This window comes from Marmota flaviventris, chromosome 11 (assembly GCF_047511675.1).
Source record: "Marmota flaviventris isolate mMarFla1 chromosome 11, mMarFla1.hap1, whole genome shotgun sequence".
Lineage (NCBI taxonomy): Eukaryota > Metazoa > Chordata > Mammalia > Rodentia > Sciuridae > Marmota > Marmota flaviventris.
Window position 1 is genome coordinate 37,665,987 of NC_092508.1, and position 23,857 is coordinate 37,689,843.

Below are 23,857 nucleotides of genomic sequence, written 5' to 3' on the forward strand. Positions count from 1 at the left end.
ATGATTATATGCAGACTACTTATTCTCTGGGAAGATTTCTCATCTATAAGTGGGAATATATTGTTTTACTTGTGTGACAGCACAGCAAAACTCCCATGTGAGTTCTTTACCACTATATATTCAGTGTCTTAGAGAAAGCAGGTACTCAAAAAAAGATTAACTGAACAAATTCATACACACTCACTTTAAATAAAAACATATTAGTGATTGTTGATCCAAGAAAATAAACTTAGTAGCACTAACCTAACGCCAGAGGGTGGTGTGTATGGAGTGAAAAGAGTGATGGAGATCAGTATTGATTAACGGAAGACTGAATTTCACCCAGATTTTTCATAGTCTGTTCCTATAAAAGTATTTTTCTTATTAAATGCTATAACACTTCACTTTCAAACAATACAGTATAATATATACTTTGAAACAACATAGTAATATTTCAATAAACAAAATAACTGTACAAAAAATAGACAAATTAACTTTATTAAGTTACTACTTCAGTTCTTATATTGATTTGTTAAAAAAATATGTTTGGAATATATTACTGAAAGTGAATACATGCAATAAATAGAAAACAGGGATGCAAAGTGCTGGAGATATACCAACCAACTTATTTTCATCTGTTGCTTACTGTGGTAGACAGAATTTAACACGTGATTAGCATTATTGAAAGAGTAGACATAGAACCTGGGAGAAGGCTGCAAACTACTACTCAGTATCATAAAGCTCTGGACCACTTACCCAAACAAAACAAAACATAACAAAACAACAAAACCAAACAAACACCTTCAGTGTTTACCTGGGAGCTAATCTCACAATAACAGTGAATTATCAACTACTACCCATATGAACAATCAAAGTTTTTCACTTTGAATATATGATGATTACTCAAATGGTCACATGGCAGGCCCTATAGCAATAAGTTACAAACACTCTGAATATAATAACTTAACCATGATATGTTTAATATATATTGAAGTGCTCCACAGAGGGAGTATTCTCAACTAATCTCTTTCAAGTAAGGTGATAATTAAAAGAATTAAATTTACACTTTCAACTTCCATACAGAAGAGTAATGTCAATATTCTGGCAATAATGATGACATCCCATTATTATAAATGCAGAACCTGCTGATGTACACATTACTTTAAATTATACTTGATTGAAAAAATAATTCTATGTACAAGTGGGTCCATATTCTATGTGCAAATTTTCAATGGAGCAGGTTTATAATCAAAGTTGGGTTTAGCAAATGCTTTCTGACTTCTGAAAATAAACCATGAAAGCACTTCCTAAAAGTGAACTAAAATTAAAAGTAGGTGACACCAGTTCTTTTTTTTTCTTTATGTGTGGTGAACTTCATGAAACATTAATTCCCGAGGTATACTTGTTTCTGGACCATACAGCTTACATGCTCTTCTTTCAAAGGCAGCTACCATCTGTTTTACAACTTCATCAAAAAACAGAGTAGCAAGCTGCGAGTGTAGAAGCGAGCGGAATTCAAAAGAAATCTGTAAGAAAATGTTAAAAATTGTTTTAGAAAAATCTTTCTTCTGCTAAATTTCCACTGAGGACAAGGTGTTTACACTGTGACCTGGGGATCTAAGGTAAAGTTGTGTAGGTATATAGAGGTGAGACTTTACCATCAGAAGAGGGAATCATCTTTATTGCATTATGCACAACTATTGGCAAAATAAATTTAACAAGGCCAATGCATCTCATTTCAGAGCTAACAGCCTACATCTGAATAAGCTGGAGAAGACTAGAAAAAGTTTTACTGTTCTTATTAATGTATACTTCTTGGATATATCCTACTTCACAAAAGGAATAAGGAAGGGAAGTGACTGTTCTCATAGGCATCATTCCAATGATAAATAGCAGCAAGGAGATCACCTGTGTGCACACATGCATGACTCAACCACAAAGCAGAAAGGGCAGGTGATTGACTCTTATACGAGTAGCCAGAATTCAATGCAAATGTTTGTTTGCTTTTGAATAAATTTTGTTTTAGTTGTAGATGACACAATACCTTTATTTTATTTATTTATTTTATGTGGTGCTGAGGATCAAATCCAATGCCTAACATGTGCTAAGCATCACTCTATCACTGAGTCACAACCCCAGCCCAAGGCAAATGTTTTGAGAAATATTTTTTGTATGTTTGTTTTTTAATTTTTTTGTGGTTGTAGATGGACAGAATGCCTTTATTTTATTTTTTATTTTTTTATGTGGTGCTAAGGATCAAACCCAGTGCCTCACACATGCTAGGTAAGTGCTCTGCTACTGAGCTACATACAGCCCCAGCCCGAGAAACAGTTTTTAAAAACGACCAAATGCCCTCTAGATTTTAAAATGTTTTAACTTTTCATCCTTTTCCCCCCCTAAGTACTGAGGATCAAACCCAGTGCCTCCATTGAGCTATGCTCTCAGCTCAAAGTTTCATTTTGAAATAATTTTATTTTTATAAAAAGGTTGCAAAACTGGTATAAAGAATCCCATGTATCCATACCGAGATTTCTCCCTCTTTCTAAAAAAATTTTTTTTGGTCTTAGTTGTAGTTGGACACAATATCTTTATTTTATTTATTTATTTTTATGTGGTGCTGAAGATCAAACCCAGCACACCTAGCACATACTAGGCGAGCACTTTACTGCTAAGCCACAACCCCAGTGCCCCTCCCCTCCTTTTTTGGTACCAGGGATTGTACTCATCAGGGGCACTCAGCCACTGAGCCACATCTGCATCCCTATTTTGTATTTTATTTAGAGACAGGGTCTCAGTAAGTTGCTTAGTGCCTCGCTTTTGCTGAGGCTGCCTTTGAACTTGCGAGCAATCCTCCTGCCTCCACCTCCTGAGCTGCTGGGATTACAAGCGTGAACTACCACTCCTGGACAGATTTTTTTTCCATCTTAATGTCCTACGTAACCACAGTATAACTGTCAAAATCAGGAAATTAACAGAGGGAATTCCTTGGAAAACTGGGAATGGAACCACCATTTGACCCAGCTCTATCCCACTCCTTGGTCTATACCCAAAACACTTAGAAACAGCATACTACAGGGGCACAGTTACATCAATGTTTATAGCAGCACAATTCACAATAGCTAAACTGTGGAACCAACCTAGATGCCCTTCAATAGATGAATGAATAAAGAAAATGTGGTATATATACACAATAGAATATTACTCAGCAATGAAAGAGAATAAAATCATGGCATTTGCAGGTAAATGGATGAAGTTGGAGAATATAATGCTAAGTGAAGTAAGCCAATCCTAAAAAAACAAATGCTGAATGTTTTCTCCGCTATAAGGAGACTGATTCACAGTGGGGTTGGGAGCGGGAGCATGGGAAGATTAGACAAACTGTACATAGGGCAAAAAGGGGGAATAGGGCTGGGGTTGTGGCTCAGTGGTAGAGTGCTCGCCTAGCATGCACAAGGCATTGGGTTCAATCCTCAGCACCACATAAATGTAAAATAAAGATATTGTGTCCACCTAAAACCAAAAAATAAATTAAAAAGGGGGGGGGGGCAAGGGGGTTAAAAAAAGATGGTGGAATGAGATGGACATCACTACCCTAAGTACATGTATGAAAAAGACATGAATGGTGTGAATATACTTTGCATACAAGTAGAGAGATGAAAAATTGTACTCTACATATGTAATGTGAATTGTAATACATTCTGCTGTCACATATAACAAAAACAATTTTTTTTTAAATTAAAAAAAAATTTAAAAAAAAAGGTCCACTATTTTTGTGTGTGTGTGTGTGGGGGGGGGAGGGGACAGGGAGAGGTTGCTGGGGGCTGAACCCAGGACCTTGAGTACACTATGTCTACTAATGTTTTAATGAGAAAGAGCCCAAAACAAAAATAAAACAATTTAACCAAAATTATTACCATTTCTTTTTTGTTTGTTTATTTTGCAGTAATGAGGACTGAACCCAGAGCCTTTTGAATGGTAGGCAAGCAATCTACCACTGAGCTACAACCCTAGCTCACCACCACTGAGTACTGAACACAAACGTGCTTTATAACTGAGCTATCCCCATCCCATTTTTTGAGACAGGGTCCTACTAAGTTGCTGAGGCTGGCCTCAAGCTTACAATTATCCTGCCTCAGCCTCTTGAGTTGTTGGAATTGCAGATGTGTTCCACTGTACACTTGGATCACCAGCATAACTTAGCATTCAATGTCTGACTGGGCATGGTAGCACACACCTATAATTCTAGCAACTTGGAAAGCTGAAGCAAGAGGATTACAAGTTCTAGCCTAGCCTCAGCAACTTAGCAAGACCCTGTCTTAAAATTGAAAAAAAAAAAAAAAAGGTGGGGCAATGGCTGGGGATTTAGTTCAGGTGCAAATCACCCGAGTTCAGTCTGTAGCACCAAACAAACAAAAAGATTCAATGCCTGAGTTACTAAGTTGCAAGACAAGGAACAACTTATATTACCTGCTGCCAAAGAAATTTATAGTAGGCTTTAAGTTTTCTATTTTTAAGGTGATAAGAAGAAAATTATGAGTCCCTAGATTCTAAAATCAGAGTTCCTCCTTTATTCTTCATTTCTACATATAACATGCAATATATAGATTTAATTTGGTATCAATTTTAAATTGTTACTAAGTTTAAATGTTTTTAACTGATGTAGTAAATTCATGGCATGTGGAGCTTTTTGTTTGTTTTTTCTGCATTACGGGTGAGCAAACCCACCTCATGCATCCTAGACAAATGTTCTACCACTGAGCTACATCCTCAGCCCAGGCATATATCTTAAAATCGATGGATTTGTAAAACGTAGAAAAGAGAGAAAGAAATATTCACTGTTGCAAGATTAGAATAGAGAAAAAAATGTTCATAGCACTGGTGCAGCAAAATGTAATCAATACTCAGAAATTTGAGATTTTTAAAAAACTGAGTTTTGGTTATCTCTATGCATACAATATGACTTCAGTACTCACTTCACTTTATATGTGAAACAAATCAAGGACTTTTTGAGAAACTTACTGAAAAATCCAAGGTACAAGTTCTTGGGTAGCCAGGAAGACCTGGGCTAAAACGCCAAATGGTCTCCAAATGATTGAAAAGTTTCCCATCAGTACAGGATGCCTAGAATAAGACAAAAACAAAACAAAACAAAACAAACAAACAAACAAACAAACTACAGTTAAGTACCTTTTGGATTAATAAGAATCTACCATTTTTTTTTCCAAAGAAAAAAATCTGATTTTTATAGGTCAGACCACAGGAGATGAAGATATTTAACAGCTTGATGCTAGGAAGGAACTTTTTAACCAAAATTAGTTATTTTCTTTTCTTTCAGAATCCCCAAGACTGCCAGTTTTTCTTTATTTCACAGCTATTACCCACTATACTACTTAGATTTCTCTCCTCTGGCAATAGAACAGGGAGTGATATTTTTGGAAGCTTATTTCCAGATCTACCACTTAAAAGGGATCCTGAAAAAGCTAAACTCTTGTACCATATTTCCTTGAAATGTAAAATAATACCTGCTATATACCATTTCTACGAGATGGCAAAAATGGTTATAAGGTACCTGGTACAGTTAGAACAATTCTATAATTCTCTATTACCCAAATTTCTTTTGTTAATCATATTTAGTCTTTCCTCTTCTTCTTCTTCATTATTATTATTATTATTATTATTGGTGGTATTGAGGATTTAACTCAGGGTTGCTCTATACCAATGAGTCATATCTCCAGTGCCTTTTTAATTTTTAAAAAATTCTTAATTTTTTAGTTGTAGATGGACACAATGTATGTATGTATGTATGTATGTATGTATTTTTATGTGGTGCTGAATATCAAACCAAGTTCCTCACACATGCAAGGCAGGCGCTCTACCACTGAGCTAGAGCCTCAGCCCTCCCCAGCTCCTTTGACACAGGGTCTTACTAAATTGCCAGGCTGACCTCAAACTTGCAACCCTGCCTCAGTCTCCTGTGTAGCTGGGATTACAATATTGTGCCACCCCAACCAGTTCAGCTTTTTTACCTAAAACCCTCAGATGTTATTGGGCATTATTACACTAGTAAACAATTGACTTCAAGAATACCTATCACTTTCTTTTAGCAGCAGACTGTTTCCAAGTGTACAACTTCCTCCTCAGCTCTTTAGGCATATCCTGAAGTCAATAATCAAGCCTCTTTATCCCTTTTTCTTTGGTGATAGATTCCCCTCAAGAGTTTAGAAAGCCCTTCCCCTAAGGCTATAATCACTACAAAACACACTAGCAAAATCGGGACTTGCATAGATAAAAAATACTTGGAGGAAAAACAGTTTTACTTTTTCTTTCCCAGTTGTAGCCCCTCTGAACAAAGAACACAGGACCATTTCTTTGACTAAATTCTGCATTTCTCCATAGATATTGGAGCCAAAGCAGAAATTCTTTTGCAGTTTCTAACTTTCTCTTCACCTACACACTCTTGAATGAATTATCATCATGAATTACCAGCCAGTAACACGGTAAAATTATTATTAAAAAGATCAATAGCACCCAAGCTAAAAAAGCATTTATGTGCTCCATTCACATGTTTATAAAAAGAAATGATAACATTATTTTAACTTGAAAAGTGGAAACCAGTGAATGTTAAAAATTCATATAGGGTTAGGGATCTAGCTCAGTGGTAAAGTACTTGCTCAGAATACATAAGGCCCTGTGTTCAACCTCCAGCACTGGGAAAAAAAAAAAAGGAAAGAAAAAAATTAATTTTGACATATTAACATAATAATAATTAAAATACTATTAACTAATAAGTGAATTATGCTAAGTCACTGGAGAGAAGTAAATTTTTAGCCATACATGTATAGTTCAATAACTGCCAACTCTCTAATTTTTAATACCAGTAAGTATCTACAATGAATGGTGGCATATATGTGTAGTCCCAGTTACTGGGGGGGCTGAGGCAGGAGTTCAAGGCTACTTGAGCAACACAGCAAATCCCTGTCTCAAAAAAAAAAAAAAAAAAAAAATGGGGCTGGGGTTGTGGCTCAGTGGTAAAGTGCTTGCCTAGCAGTGTGAGGCCCTGGGTTCGATCCTCAGCACTACATATGAATAAATAAATAAAGTTAAAAATCCATTGGCAACTAAAAAAATTTTTTAAAAAAACTATAATGAAATCTTATTATTTCAGTAATTTAAGTTTAAGATAATACATTTTGGCTGGGCATGGTGGTGCACGCCTATAATCCTAGCTACTCAGGACATGAGACAGAAGGATGCCAAGTTCAAGGTAAGCCTGTGCAACTCAGTGAGACCCTGTTTCAAAATAAAAAGGGCTGAGGAAGTAGCTCAGTGGTAAAGCTCTCCTGGTTTCAATCCCCAGTACAGCAAAAAAACAGAAAAGATAACACATTTTGCCCTTCTTTATAATCACATAAGAAGCTTACAGGAAACTTAACACTGAAGGAAAAACAGCTGTTGGAAATACTCACTATAACACCTCCCCCTCTGACTATTTTTATACAAAATATGGCAGTGTGCACTCACACCAATGATGTAGTCCAAGGACACATGGATTTTTACTGGTATTTTTTCACATGAATGATATTACCAAAGACCTTATCCCTAAGAGCAGAGATATTTAACACAGATGCACCTGTTATTATAATGACCTTCTACTGGTTGTTCAAAGTAAATTGACCAAGTCTGTCAAATACTCTAACCCAAACAAAATTTTTATATTGTAAACCAGGAAGTAAGATTATTTGAAATGTTTGTTGTCCCTGTTAAATCTGAAAACTTCCAAGGGCTTGTGACCATTATAGATTCATGTAGATTAGAATTACTGACATACTAAGTGATAGGCACATTTTAGTAAGTTAATAATTCATAGATATGTAACATGGCTTCTGTTGTTCCCTTGTTATAATGATTATTACTATATGTTACAAATATGTATTAGGTATTAAAATCTAACACCTGAACTGAAGGATAACTGAAAGCTAAGCACACACAATTCTGGGTTATTCTCAAGTATATCTTTGAAAATAAACTTGTATATAAAGTGACACAGCTTTTTATAATGGAAAAGTGTTTGGAATACAGTGTAATTCTTTTTTTTTTTTTTTTTTTGGTACTGAAGGTTGAATCAAAGGGCACTTTAAAACTGAGTGTTGGTCTGGGGATACAGTTCAGTTGGTAGAGTGCTTCCCTACCATGCACAAGGCCATGTGTTAAAAAAACAAAACAACAACAAAAAAAAAACAAACTGAGTGTCATCCCCACCTCTTTTATTTTTAGTTGTAGGTGGACACAATACGTTTATTTTATTTGTTTGTTTTTATGTGGTACCAGGGATCAAACCCAGTGCCTCACACATGCTAGGCAAGCGATCTTACCACTGAGCCACAACCCTGGCCCCATCCTCAACTCTTTGAGACAGAGTCTTGCTAAGTTGTTCAGTTTGGCCTCAAAGTTGTGATCCTCCTGCCGCAGCCTCCTGAGTTGTATGCAACTGTGCCCAGCTACAGTGTGAATTTTTTTAGGGTTATTAATCTCCTTAAGCTTCATAAAAGTTAGATAGCAATGATCATATAGGTTATTATGAAAATTTTTAAAAATCCATTCTCCTCAGATGTGCTGAAAATAACAGATGATTATGAACATCTCTGATCTTCAGGAGTCCAAGAATACAGGTAGTGATAGCTTCATATGAAAGGACTGATTGCCATAGTGTTTGTGCTGAGGACACAGAGAGGAAAAAGACAGTGTCCCTTGGGGCTGGGGTTGTGGCTCAGTGGCAGAGTGCTTGCTTAGCATGTGTGAGGCACTGGGTTCGATTATCAGCACTGCATATAAATGATTAAAACAAAGATTCATTGACAACTAAAAATAGAATCCCTTCCCTCAAGTTCTTCAATCTTGTCCAAAAAATCCAGTGGAAAAAATATGACAGAGAAATAAAGTACATACAAAGCCCAGAAGAATCACTGAGGTAGGACTGATGATTTACATGAAAAGAAAGGGAGCATATAACACTAGACAGCTGGAATTTGAAGGATTAATAGGCAAGGAGAGAAGTACATTGCAGGTAGAGGAGTGAACAATATGCCAAAACACATGGCTGTGGAACAAGTACTATTTGGTGCAATCATGGAACTTTAAGATATGTGGTATACCTGAAAATTAAGGGGAGGGGGCCCCCGTGCAATGATAAAGAGATTGACTTTATCCTGTATATTTTAAGAAGCCAGAGAAGGTAAGAAAGTCAGAGGATAGAGTGGTTAGGTTTGTTTTTTTTTTTTTTTTTTTAAAGAGTTCTTTATTTAGATGCTGCATAAAATATTAACATTTAAGTTATAAGAGCTTGAAATGGTAAGAGATTGAGGTCAGAGAACAATAAAAATTTAAGATTATAATTCACCGATTTTGGACAAACTAAAGTGTTAGCTCTTTGACTCTAGGCAAGTTATCTAACTCTTCCAAGCCTTAATTTGCTCTAGGAGATAAGGAATAATAAGATTTGACCCTCAAAAGGCTGTTGTAAGAATTAAAAGAGCAATTAAAGCATTAAGAGCTCAGTAAAGGGGCTGGGGCTGGGGCTCAGTGGTAGTGCACTTGCCTGGCATGTGTGAGGCACTGGGTTCGATCCTCAGCACCACACAAAAATAAAAGTATTGTGTCCATCCACAACTAAAAAAAAAATATTAAAAAAAAATTAAAATAAAATAAAAGGCCATTAGCTAGGCACAGTGACATATGCCTGTAATCCCAGCTACTTAGGAGGCTGAAGCAGGCAGAAAACAAGTTCAAAGCCAGTGTGGGTGACCAGGGGACCCTGTCTGAAAAATAAAACATAAAAAGAGTTGGAGTGTAGCTCAGTGGTAGAGCACTCCTGGGTTCTGAAAAACAGAAAAAAAAAAAAAGCTTTGGCCAGTACAAGGTAAGAATTTGAAAGAAATGAAGTATTACTCCATGGAATTCTCCATTTTTTTATTTTTTAAGTCTAGGTTTCTTTTTTTTTTTTCCCCCAAGTGTATCCTTCTCTGAAAAGGGTAAGATGATTAGTACAAGGTAACAGGAGCTGGCATTTCAATTCCTGTTACATGGCAGGAGGACCTCAACAATGTTAATATTCCCCACATTTGTATCTTTTCTACCTTTCCTCATCTTCTACCACTTTTCATTCTTTAACTTTAAAAAAAAAATACTTATTAAAATTTCCCCCAGTATTCAAAATATATATTTTTAAATAGTACAAAGATTAAATTAAAATATTTCTCACTTGTATAACCCAAGTGATCTTTCCTAAGTGGTTAGACCTCAACAGAAAAAAGAAAAAAAAAAAAAAAAAGGAAAAGGATAATGCTAACATTGCATATAAAATAGCACAATTAGGAGATAAAATAAATGGTTCATTACCTCTCCTCCTGGTTTAGAGACACCCTTTTATGCTTTAAGACATTAAACTATTTGGTATTGTTTGGGGAAACAGAAAAAAACAAACAAACAAAAAACAGAGCTATTACCTTTACCAAATGTGGTTTCACCAAGGTTACTACTGATGTGTATCGCTCCAGCACAGGTGGAAATCCAATTTCTAATCGTGTTTTACAATATCCAGATCTCTTTGATATTATATCTGATTTTTTGCACCAAGGAACGAAATGCTTGTAATCCTCCATTTCTGATACTACATCATACATTTCCTGCATCGAATATCTTTTAAAAATAGATGAGGGGTGTTAACTGCTTATTATATATGATATACGTACATTTAAAATTGAACATGAAAAAACTTACTCATAAATAATTTTTCACGTATGTTGAACCATACTATAGAATGAATGACTTCAAAACACAGAAATTAGAAGGGCTCTACATAGACACATACAGCAGAGGTCACAATATAGTGGCTCATAGGTTGAATTTGGCTGTAGATGTGGTTTTTCAATTTTTCACTAGTTGCCAGTACTTAAAAACTCAGACTTTATAGTAAAACAACAACAACAAAACTTTAAAATTGAAAAGTCTTGCAGCCACTATATCCACATCGTTGCATAATATGAACTGGTCTGAGATGACTAATAATCCCTTACTGGAGCCAGGAATTTCACTTTCAGCAATTTAACACTCAAAAATAATGTACAAAACAAAGATGTTTACTTCAATATTGATGTGAAAGGGTGGAAAAAAATGGAAGCAACCCAAATCTTTGTCAGTACATAGATATCAACAAATGTTTAATAAATCATGCTAGGTAAGGTAGTGTATGGCTATAATCCCAGCTACTCAGGAGGCTGAAGTAGAAGGATCACAAGTTTGAGGTAGGCTTGGGCAACTTAGTAAGACCCTGTCTCAAAATAAAATTTAAAAAGGGGATGGGAATATACAGCTCAGTGGTTGAGCACTTGCATTGCATGTGCAAGGCCCAGGGTTCAATTCCCAATACTGCTAAGTTAGTAAGTAAAAAAACAAAAAAGTAAATGTTTAATGAATCATAATAAAAGATTACTATGGGACTCTATACTGGTTGCTTTAAAATTTTGGTCAAATATATATTTTAAGGCACAGTTTACAGCATCTTATTAATGAGAAAAGCACATTATAAAGCAAAATATCTACAACTAACAAAAAAGTATACAAATACACTGTGTTCCTCAATTTAAACTTACTTGATATTTGTTTTTTCCTAAAAATAACTGTCAATAGTTGTCAAATGAATACATTTAAAAAGTGCTGGAAGGATATAACAATTAACATCAACTCAGAGAAAAAAAGGAAGGTTAAAATAGACCAATTCCTTAGACTATATGCTTCCATGTTATTATTTTTATATAACCAGGTAATACTGTTGCAATTTTAGAAAGAAAAATGAACTATTTTAGAATACCCCCCCCCCCAAAAAAAAGCCTATTGTTTAGTTCTTGTTGTTTTTGTTTAGAGTAATGGGTATTAAATCCAAGGGCACTTTACTACTGAGCTATACTCTAGTCTTTGAAATTTTGAGATTGGGTCATGCTAATTTGCTCAGGCTGGCCTCCTGCCTCAGTCTCCCAGGTAGCTGGGATTATAGGCATGCAATACCACTTCTGGCTCCTGTTCTTTTTATGAATCAGCATAACCTCCTAATACCAAAAGCTAATAAAAGAGCATGAAAAGAAAATTACATACCAACATCCCTTATAAGTAGTGAGGCAAACACTCCGAAGAAAAATATCAACAAACAGAATCCGAAATATATTATAAAGATATAATGATCAAATGCAACTAATTGAGGGATATATGAATAATATAAAGAATTTTACAATTATAATCACATTCATTGCAAAAAAGGAAAAACTATATGATTAATTCCATAGATCATAAAATACCCAAAGCAAGTCTATTAGAGTAAGAAATAATACAGAGATGCTACATTATGTACCACTGTTCTGAAAATATTAGCTAAAACATCCAATCAGAGCATGAAATATAAAGCATATGTGCTGAAAAATTAACCAAATTTATCGACTGGTAGATGATACAAACATCAGTTCAGAAGAAGCAATTCAAAATTTAGTAAGGTGGCCTGTTAGGAAATAATTAGAAACCAATAGCTTTCCTATATTAACCAAAACCAGTTAGAAAACACTAGCATAGCAATAGAAAATATGTAGAAATAAATTTTACAAAAATATCTCAGGGCTTAAATAAAAAAACAAACAGCAAAACTCCATTGTCACATATAAAATACAACCTGAATAATAAGCCAGATATATAGTACTTTTGCTTATAAAGACTCAACACTGTTAATATATGATTCACCCCAAAATGATATAGTAATTTAAAAAATCACAACCTAAATCACAAAAAAAGTGTTTTTGGAAGCAACCGAATTTAAGCCTTTCTTTGTTTAAACTCTCTTGAGAATTGCCAAAAATATAACATACAGAAACGCAGGTCATAAATTATTTTCATTTTATGTCAAGGCTTAAATCTGTCTTATAATCACTCAATAACAAATATTTATAAAACTGCAAGGGGCAATGGAAAAATCAATATAAAAAAGCAGTTTAGTCTAAGAAAATAATTTGGAAGAAAGAGGCACAATACTTTATAAAAAAAACTGTGAATGTGTTCTTTTAGTAGAATTATTATTATATACAAACCCTATAATTCTTCTCTCTGAATATTCTTTTCTTTTGTTTATTAAGGGTGAAGCAATTTTGAAGAAAGTTCTTGAATATATCTCCTTAGGCAAAACTGAGTTATGTAGTGGAAGAGTTCTGCTCATCAGTATACCACAGGAAGCTAAATATCTAAAAAGACAAAAATCATCCAATTTAGATTGACAGTAAAAATTAAGAGGAAGCACAAATTATAGAGACTGTAAAAAGTTATCATATTTCTTAAGACTTTGTAATTTTAGAGTAAAAAAACGATACACACACACACACACACACACACACGCACACAGAGGCATAGATAAAAATAAATCTTTGTTTTTCTACTGGGGATCCAAGGGAGCTTTACCACTGAACATCATCCCTAGTCCTTTTCTGCTTATTTTTGAGACAGGGTCTTGCTAAGTTGTTGTTCCATACTCCTGCTTCAGCCTCTCCAGTCACTGAAGTTACAGGCATGTGCCACTATTGCCTGGCTGCCTCGACCAGCGTGGCCAAACTAGCAGGTTCCTGCGAGGGGCAATGGGAGAATGGAAGAAATAGAGTCAACAAATGCAGATCTTGAAGATAAAGCTGGAGATGGATGAAGCGCTACTCTCTGATGGAGAAGCAGGTCTAAAGAATTACACCAGCAATCTTTATTATACATTTATATCTCTCTAAATCAGATTAAAGACTATGCAAGCATTATTCTTTGTATTCATGAAAGTTAGAGTTAGCAACAGTATGTGGCTATTTCCTTGTTACTGTGCAATGTTAGGAGCATTGTGCAGCTCTCAAGAAAGTGCACTGTTTAAAGTTACTAATTCCGGGCAGATTCAGGGGCAGTGGAACTGGTGAAACATTGTGGTTATCTTAGCAAGGAAGTTCCTTCATTCCCAGGAGCTGCTATACCTGGGAATAAGGCAGAGGCTGATAAAACTCTAGCATGGAAGACATCTCCATAGCAACTGGGCATCCTATGCCTTTGCACAGAAACTTTCTCAGTCATCAAGTATGTCACAGTCATGAAGTCCTCAGGGGACCCCAATCTCAGACACTGGTCTCCCAGACACTGTCACTGATTTCCACACCTGGCCAGAAAAATAAAGCTTCTTAAGCACCATTAAGAAAACTAAAAATAGCTGGGACACCAGGCTCACACCTGTAACCCCAGCCACTTGCGAGGCTGGGGCAGGAGGATCACAAGTTTGAGGCTAGTCTCAACAACTCAGTGAAGTCCTTATGCAACTTAGTAAGACCCTGTCTCAAAACATAAAGAGGGGTGGGAATGTGGCTCATTGGTTAAGCACCCATGGGTTCAATCCCAAGTACAAAAAAAGAAAGAAAAGAAAACCAAAAACAACAGCTTTAAAGTTAGATTAGAAACTTCTGGCACAAAAAGTATCTCTTTCCAGAAAAGAAATATCTTGTTCACCTAGCTATTTTAACTTTCCCTAATATGAATATCGCACATCTATTATATACTACTTATATACTACTTATATATTCATTATCAATTCACATACTTACTGAGATCCTATTCTGTTAGACTGTAGTAGTCACTAAGGATTTGATGGTAAAAGAACAAATAAGAACCTTATGAAGATTATATTCTAGTTGAGGATTCAAAACAAGTACCAGAAAAGAGCTGAGCATGCGTTGTACACCTGTAGTCCCAGCTACTCAGGAGGTGGAGATCAAAAGATTATTTGAGCCCCAAAGTTTGAGACCAGCCTGAGCCACACAGTGAGACCCCAAGACCCCATCTCCAAAAACGAAAAGGAAAAAAAAAAGTACTAGAAAAGAAAGCGGGGTAGAGGGCCAGGGTTGTGGCCCAGTGGTAGAGCACTTGCTGAGTATACATGAGACACTGGGTTCAATCCTCGCACCACACAAAATAAACAAAATAAAGATATTGTGTTCATCTACAACTAAAAAATTATCAGAAAGAAAAAGAAAGTGGTAGAGACATCTAATGAGCACCTCAGGACCTCCTCTGGACAGGGTAACCTAGGAAGCCCTCTGAAGTTCTATTTCAGCTAAGATAGAATACAAAAGGAGTTTGCAGAGAAAGAAAAGAGGTAATTTGGTACATAATAAATGTGTGTACAAATATGAATATGCAAAGGTATTTTCCTGTGTGTGTGTGTGTGTGTATGGGGGGGGGAGGGATAGGTAACACTACTATAGCATTCTGGGCTACAGGGAAAGAGTTTGGCAGTGTCAAGAGTTGAAAAGAGACTAATCCTTTAGAAGCAGTATGGATGCCAAGAGAGTAGCAAGAAATAATTTTGGAGACAGTAGTTGGATCATGGTGCATATTGCTGGCCAAGAAAAAGCAATTTACAAAAAACTGAAAAAAATTTTTGAGGAAAGGGTTCCTGGGGATTGAACCCAGGGACTTTACCACTGAGCTAAACCCACCATACCTGGATGAAATTTTTCTTAATGAGAAGCTGTTGAAGAGCTTCAAGTATGAGAGTGATATTTCAATGGGCACAGTGGCATACAACTGTAATCCCAGCAACTCAGGAGGCTGGGGCAGGAAGATTGCAAGTTCAAGGTTAGCCTGGGCAATTTAGTCTCAAAATAAAAATTATAAGGTCTGGACATGGGGCAGGGGTTGTGACTCAGCAGTAAAGTGCTCGCCTAGTACATGCGAGGCCCTGGGTTCAACCCTCAGCACCACATAAAAATAAATAAAATAAAGGTATATAAAAATGAAGGGCTGGACATGTACTTCTGTGATAAAATGACCCTGTATTAAATCCCAGTACCAGCAGAGGAGGAAAAAAAGTGATATTTCATTAAATCAAATCTTTAAATTACTATTATTATTATTTTTGGTACCAGGGATTGAACCCAGGGGCACTTAACCAATGAGCCATATCCGCAGCCCTTTTTTATTTTTTGAGACAGGGTTTCACTAAGTTTCTTAGGCCTCTCTAAATTGCTGAGGCTGGCTTTGAACTTGCAATCCTTCTGTCTTGGCCTCACGAGCCTCTGGGAATACAGGCATGCACCACCATGCCTGGCAAATTACTTTTTAAAAAGGGAAATAGGGTAGCTGTTATGGCTTTAGATATGAAGTGTCACCCAAATGCTCCCGTTATTAATGCAGGGATATTTGGAGATGAAACGACCAGATTATGAGAGCTATAACCTGATTAGTTATTCCTAGTTTGACAGGACTGACTTGATGGGAACTGTGGGCAGGTGGGGCATGATTGGAGGAAGTGGTCCACCAGGGGTGTGCCCGGAAGGATTCATCTTCACTGCAGCCCCTTCCCCCTTCCCTTTCTCTGCTTCCTGATACTGCCACGAGCTGAGGAGTTTTTCTCCACAGGGTCTTTTGGCCATGATGTTCCACACCTCACTGTGGGCCCAGAGCAGTGGACTCTACTAACCATAGAACTATGAGGCAAAATTAACTTTTCCACCTCTTAAGTGTTCTTGTTGGGTGTTCTTGTCACAGTTATGCAAAGTCAGCTAAAACAGAAATTGATAAAGAGTGAGGATGTTACTCTGATTAACTTGATCATGTGATTCAGAAGCAGTTGGAAATTATTTGTGGGAGGAGTTTTGAAAAGTTTGGTGATGCAGGCTGGAAAAACCCTAGAATGTTGTAGCAAAGCTTTTTAATTTTTATTTTATTTCATTTTTTTGGTACCAGGGATTGAACCTGGGGAACTTAATCAATGAACCACATCTCCAGCCCTTTTTGGTTTTTATTTTGAGACAGGGTCTTGCTAAGTTGCTGAGGCTGGCTTTGTACTTATGATCTTCCTACATCAACCTACTAAGCTACCAGGATTACAGGCATGCACCATCATACCTAGCTGCAGTGGAGCTTAATGAGCAATTCTGGTGGGAACTCAGAAAACTAGAATGCCAACAGAATTAAGAACTGTGCTCAAAAAAATAAAAAGAAAAAGAACAACAAAAACTATTTAAAAAAGAAAAAAAAAAAACCCAAAACAAACAAAAAAAGGACTGTGCTCATGAGATTTCAGAGGGGAACAAGTACTCTTCTAGGAATGCAATTGGAGACCACTTACGTTATACTCTGGCAAGACTTGCCTACATACTGCCCATGTCCTAAGACTTTCGGTGAAGCTGGAGTTAACGGTAATAGGACTAATTTGCAGAAGAAATGTCAAAGCAGCACAGCATTCAGGAGATGGCATGGATATTGCTATCAGTTTTTAGACAGGTATGCTGTGAGAATCAGGAACAGAAAGCAGAGCTGATGGGCTGGTGATGTAGTTCGGTGGTAGAGTGATTCCTTAGCATGTGTGGGCTCTGGTTTTGATCCCCGGAAAAACACACACACACACACACAGAGGAAGGAAAACAAGGCAGAGTTGAAGATTTCGAAAACTTGCAGAAAAAACTTTCAGTTATACCAGAAAAATACTTAGATACCTAGGACCAAGGATGATATATGGTTGTTAACAAGATTACAGCCACTAGGGTGTTAAGTACTTCACCGAGACAATAGAAAAGGTGGCTTGAGGGCATCTTAGAAATTTGCAAGACCACACCCACTATAGGCTCCATAGTATAGAAGGTAAAATTCCTTTGACAAGATATCATGGGGTGCCCAACATATACAAAGGAGCCTAGCAAGGTGTTTCACCCTGTTCAGCTACCCAGACACTGAGAGACCATAGAGCCATAATTTCAGAGGGCCCAGCTCTTGAGCAAGCTTCAGCAGACCTTGGTGTCATCACATGGTGCTAGTTCTACAGGAATACAAGATGCTGGAGTTGTGGGGTTATAAGGTTTCCACTATAATTTTAAAAGAAGGGTTGAGAGGCCAGGCAAAGTACAGTAGTGATAAGGGGCAGGCTGATGCAACTGATGGAAACATGAGGTTAAGAGAAGAATTCTATAATATGTGCCCACTATGCTGACCCTTACATGCCGTCTTTTCTTTTCTTTTTTTTTTTTTTTTTGGTACCGGAGATTGAACTCAGGGGTACCCAACCACTGAGCCACATCCCTAGCCCTATTTTGTATTTTATTTAGAGACAGGGGTCTCACTGAGTTGCTTAGTGCCTTGCCATTGCTGAGGCTGGCTTTGAACTCTCGATTCTCCTGTGAGCCTTCCAAGGCCCTGGGATTACAGGCGTGTACTTCCATGCCCACCCGGCTCATGCTTTCTTTTCTAAGAAGCAATTTACCTACAGCCCTATCCAACTTAAGTGGACAGGATATGTCACATTTCTCAGCAAACTATCTGTTATCTGCAGGAGAAATGCAGGCCTAAAATAATGTTGATAAGAGGAAGCCAAGTTACCCTCAAGGAGGAGCTTTTGTGACCCTTTTCACAGATCAGATCATGGAACTTATTATTATTATTATCCTTATCAGAGAGATAAGGATAATTCTTCCTAACCATAAGCTCTATAAGAATGTAAGAATGTATGGCTAAAGATCCAATTAAAACCAGTCAGCATGGACCAGTGACCTAGAGTTATTGTAGCAATAGGAACTTAAAAGTCTCAAATCATTCTGCTGTCAGTCAAAAGTCAGGAGGTGGACCTGGGTGAGAACCTCTGGAAACTTCTCTGGGACCCCCAATAAAACTGGAAAGTGTAGGAGAAGCACACTGTCCCTCACTCCCTTCAGAGTGTCCCCTTTCCCTTTTCCAGTCCCTTCGATAAACTCAAGCCTGTTATTCTAAGCAATATATCTGAAATCTTTCTGACTTGGAGGGGGTGGGATCCTTCATACTACCTCAGTTTCTAGTAATGCTATCAGATTATCTCTTCTCACTTAAATAAATCCCACTCTGTTCACTCTTCATTATTGACAATGGATTTTACTCTTTAAATTTGCCAGGTAAGAATACTGAAGGAAATTGGTAAGGCCTACAGACTGCACAAACCTCATCTGCCAGCAGAAGCAGGGAATCTAGTTTCATCTCAAAACTCTGGTTTCAGTAGAGTCAGAATCCCAAGGCTGGGGATATAGCTCAGTTGGTAGAGTGCTTGCCTTGCATGCACAAGGCCCTGGGTTCAACATCCAGCACCAATACACATACACACACACACACACACACACACAGAATCCCTACAGGCTGTCCCGAAGGCAGCAATGTGTAAAGCTGTGAAAGTGAAGCCAAAACTGGAATGGAGACCCCAGAAATTTAGAAACGCCAATAATGTGGACTGTCTGCCAAGAAGAGCTGCTGGCGCCAAGCTGAAAGACAGCACTTGTGTGCTGCAACCAGCAAGGCCAAAGGGGCGAGGCCACCCAAACCCTTGGGAAACCACCTCTTGTCACCATGTGCCCCAGATACTCAAGGTAGAACTATAAAAACTGTTTGCCCGGCTGGGATTAGGTCTTGTTTTGGCCCCATTCCTTCTTTCTTTCTTTTGGTACAGGGTACTTAACCACTGAGCTATATCCCCAGCCCTTTTTATTTTGACATAGGCCCTTGCTAAATTGCTTAGGGCCTAAGTTTGCTGAGGCTGGCTTTGAACTTTTGATCCTCCACTTGCCTTACCCTCTCGAAATCACTGGGATGGCATGCCCACCACCATTCCTTTTATCTGTCTTTTATCTCTTCCTTTCAGAATGGGAATGTTTACCTGGTGCCACTGTATATTGAATTTATGTAACCTGCTTTTGATATTTACAGGGGTTCATAGCCAAGAGTGCCTTGTGTCTCACAGGAGACTTAGGACTTGAGCTTTTGGGTAATACTAAAACTGTTAAGACTATAGGCTCTTGGAGATGAATTAAAAGCATTTTTTATTGTGAAATGAACATGATCTTTTGGGGGCCAGAGTGGAATATTATGGTTTGGATATGATACCCCCCCCCAAAGCTCCTGTGTTAATGCAGAAATAGTCAACTAGATTATGAGAGCTGTAACCTTATCAGCTCATTCTAGTTTGAATGGACTGACTAGGTGGTAACTATGGGCTTGTATACATGACTGGAGGAGGTGGATCACTGGGGTGTGTGCCCTGGAAGGGGCTCATCTTCCCTGCTGTCCTTTCCAACTTCCCTCTCTCTGCTTCCTGACCTTGCTATGAGCAAGCAGCTTTCCTTCAAAGATCCCTTTGGCCATGATGCTCTACTTCATTTTGGCCCCAAGCAGTATCCTCCATTGACCACTGAATGAACCATGAGGCAAAATAAACTTTTCCTCCTCTAAGTTGTCCCTGGTCAGGTGTTTGATCATGGCATCACAAAGCTGGCTAAAACAGTGGCCTTGTGAAATCTCATGTTATTATATATAATATTTGATATATGCAAAGTATAATTGATACATAAATAAAATTTCTTGAAGGACACTGAGACCCTACAATTTAGCTGAGGTGGAGGAGAAAATCTGAAAGATATAAAGAATTAGGAACAGTTGAAGAAATTGGGAATATTCAGCCAGAAGTTAAAGGATACCTGAGAATATGGCTTCAAAATGCAAAAAAAACAGCCCAACTAATAAAAGGAGACCAAATTTGGGCTCTATAATACCAAAAAAAAAAAAAAAAAAAAAAAAATTAAACAATTAGTTGATTATAAAAACTGAAAGGGGGCTGGGAATTTAGCTCAGTGTTAGCATGTTTGTCTCACACACACAGAACTTGGATTCAATTCCTAGCACCACACACACACACAATTTGAATGGGCTTAATGTAAGGTTCTTGCTTAGCATATGGATGGCCATCTTAAGTGACAGTCACCATTTTAAGAAAAATTTCACTTTCATATCCAAGAGCATTTCTGAGAAAGGCTCACCACTCTCTCATATCAACCCCACCCTTAACCGCCTGCATCAGGACCCACCAGGCTCTAATCTCTGAGCCTGCCCCATAAAAGCCTTGATCCCCAAGTCTGTTTTGCCTCTCTCCATCTATGGAGAGATGGCCTTTATTTGTCAGCTCTGACAAATAAACTCTCATGTGTATCTCTGCCTGGTCTCTTTCATTTCTCGCTCACCAGTCTCATGGTTCTTTGCTTTCCTTTCACTTATTCTACATGTAATAGAGGTCAATAAAAAAGGTCAAGCTAAATGCTGCATGACTATTTGTTAAAACGTAATGGAAAAGGGCTGGGGTTGTAGTTCAGTGGTAGAGCACTTGCATAGCATGTGTGAGGCACTGGGTTCAATCCTTAGCACCACATAAAAACAAATAAATAAAATAAAGGTACTGTGTCCATTTACAACTAAAAGAAAAAAAAAATTTTTTTTAATGTAATGGTGGTGCATACCTATAACTCCAGAGGCTTGGGAAGCTGAGGCAGGAGGATCTTGAGTTCAAAGCCAGCCTCAGCAACAGCAAGATGCTAAGCAACTCAGTGAGACCCTGTCTCTAAATAAAATACAAAATAGGGCTGGGGAGGTGGCTCAGTGGTTGAGTGCCCCTGAAATCAATCCCTGGCACCCCCCCCAAAATAAGTCATACACACAAAAAATTATTTCTGGATCTGTTAGCTATATTGATTATAAAAGCTAAATTTAACATACAAAATCTACCAGTTATAACAGTTTCATCTACTTTTCCCACTCCATAGATACCATGTTATTTATTATTGGAGGCTAATTATGTGGCAGATACTGTTAAAATTAACAATTTTCTGATAAATCAGTATCAGAAAAAGTAGGTTGTCTGAGAAAAGTTTATTTTTAAAAATATAGTAGACCTGAAGCTGGGATTATAGCTCAGTGATAGAGCACTTGCCTTGCACATGTGAGGCACTGGGTTTGATCCTCAACACCATATAAAAATATAAAATAAATAAAGATATTGTATCCATCTTTAAAAAAAAAAAAAAAAATAGACCTGCAGATGTAGCTCAGTGGTAGAGTGCTTGCCTAGCTGGTGCCAGGCCTTAGGAGATTCACCTCCCCACAAAGAAAAGAAAAAGGATAAAGAAGAAAAAAGAAAGACCTTCACTTCTAAAGAGATAAATTGAATAAGTGTCTGGTTGACTGGAAAGCTTTCTTTCCACTGCATACAGTTTTGTATCAATTCATATATGGTTCCCCAGCACCCCAAATTTTTTGGGTTTAAAGCAAACTAATATAGATTTCCTGGTCAGTGTTCATGCTATGGTTCAGTGCCCTGGCACGCACCACGTGCCTTCTTTGAATACTACTCTCTCAAATACTCTATTATAAAGGCCAAAATCTATGTTAATGTAACACTTTTATTTGCAAACCAATATTTTTAAGAGTAACACAAACAGATCTAAAATATTGTTATTCTGTTTAGAAATACTTTTTGAGATTATTTCCTAAAGCAGGAGTAAATAATATCTGATTTTACTTGTTTATCCAATTTGTTTAAAAGGATTTGGAAGTGTGCCGCTGTTACTTCTTTAGATTCTTCTTTGAATCTAAATGGCCTGGGGCTAGGCCAGATTTGTGCTCTCTCACTGTATACATATTTTAAACACTAATTTTCCTCATACTGTTTACATTTTTTAAACACCAATTTCGAGAAAAATTATACACAATGTTATTAGTAAAAAGGAAACTAGTAGGGGCTGGGGTTGTGTCTCAGCGGTAGAGTGCTAGCTTAGCACCACATAAAAATAAATAAATAAAATAAAAGTATTGTGTCCAACTACAACTAAAAAAGAATTTTTTTTTAAAAGGAAACTATTAAAAAATATGGTATCCTTCATTTCTCCACCTCCATCTCCACTCCAACCTCTCCATAAAGGAACCAACCAGGAAAATCGAAGACAGACTCTGATTCAAGGTTACAAGACCTCTAAGTTACAGCGGAATGGGGAAGGAAACAAAAAATAAAACAGGTCCTTCGTTGGCTACATTTAGTTTTTATAAATACCAAATAGTGGGGGCAAAAAAACTCCACCCAAACTGGAAAAGCGCCTCTGAACACCTGGCACTCAGGAGGAACAGAAGGGGAGCTCATCGCCAGGCCACAAACTCCCAAATCCCCAGCAGCGAGCAACCCTTCCGCGCAAATGCTTTTTGTCTTACTAGTTGGGGTGTTTCCGGGACACTAGGGTCTCATCCAGGGTCTCGCGCCTGCGATGCTAGTCCTCTATCACTGAGCTAGACTCCGAGAGCCCGGGGCAAAACAAAAACTTTCCGACCGCCACAGCAACAGGTCATAGGGAAGGAGATCGGAAGAGCCCCAAACACCTGTGGCTGAACTGCTTTATCAGATGCGTCCACAGTCGTTGCGCTGATGCCTCACCACCTACCGGGAGGGTAGCCAATCACCCAGAGACTGAACTACCTAGACAGCAGGCCAGCCTCGGGCGCTGCGCCAGAGTCCCTCAAATGCCGACACTTCTCCAGAGACAAGGGAAACGCGCCGGGTTCGGCTCCTCCTCACCCCCAAATTTCCCTGTCTCGCCACTCAGCAGGTCCAGGAGTAAAACTGCTCTCGTCCCCGCGCCCCCATTGTTTATTACCTACTATTCCGCGCTGACCCTTGCGCTGGGACTGCGGCTGACGTCCCCAACCTCGGACGGCACTCCGAGACTACCCTTGTAAAGGCCTTCTGACCGGCTCGAGCTGCCATGATCGTCTCTCCGAAGCCGGTCGCAAACACCGGGCCAAGGCCGCGGCACCGCCCTCAAGCCGGGCGGGAGGACCAACTCCAGGGCCTCCCAGCCAATCGGTTGGCCCCTTGAGCACCCAGACCCGCCCCTTCTTCCCTCCCTGATAGCGTCAGGACCACGCAAGCTCTCACAGCCTTAGCGCGGATTGTGAAGGCCTCGTCCTCCTGACGGCCAATCAGAGGGGTTCAGGGGCTTTA

General features: G+C 38.1%; 1 protein-coding gene across 3 annotated transcripts; it reads right to left on the minus strand.

Annotated features, from left to right (window-relative positions):
* Window positions 1–461: 461 nt before the first annotated feature.
* Coq10b (coenzyme Q10B) lies at window positions 462–23,665 on the minus strand. Of its 3 annotated transcripts, none has more exons than XM_027925050.2 (5): window positions 23,511–23,665; window positions 13,104–13,253; window positions 10,482–10,674; window positions 4,999–5,100; window positions 462–1,505 (listed from the first exon to the last, which is right to left on the minus strand). In XM_027925050.2, the coding sequence occupies exons 1-5, from the start codon at window positions 23,618–23,620 to the stop codon at window positions 1,338–1,340; spliced, it is 723 nt and encodes a 240-aa protein (XP_027780851.1). In that variant the 5' UTR covers window positions 23,621–23,665; the 3' UTR covers window positions 462–1,337. The 3 variants fall into 3 exon arrangements, with proteins under 3 accessions (XP_027780851.1, XP_071475062.1, XP_071475061.1); XM_071618961.1 differs by lacking the exon at window positions 23,511–23,665 and adding an exon at window positions 21,330–21,398; XM_071618960.1 differs by lacking the exon at window positions 23,511–23,665 and adding an exon at window positions 13,468–13,560.
* Between the last annotated feature and the right edge of the window lie 192 nt (window positions 23,666–23,857).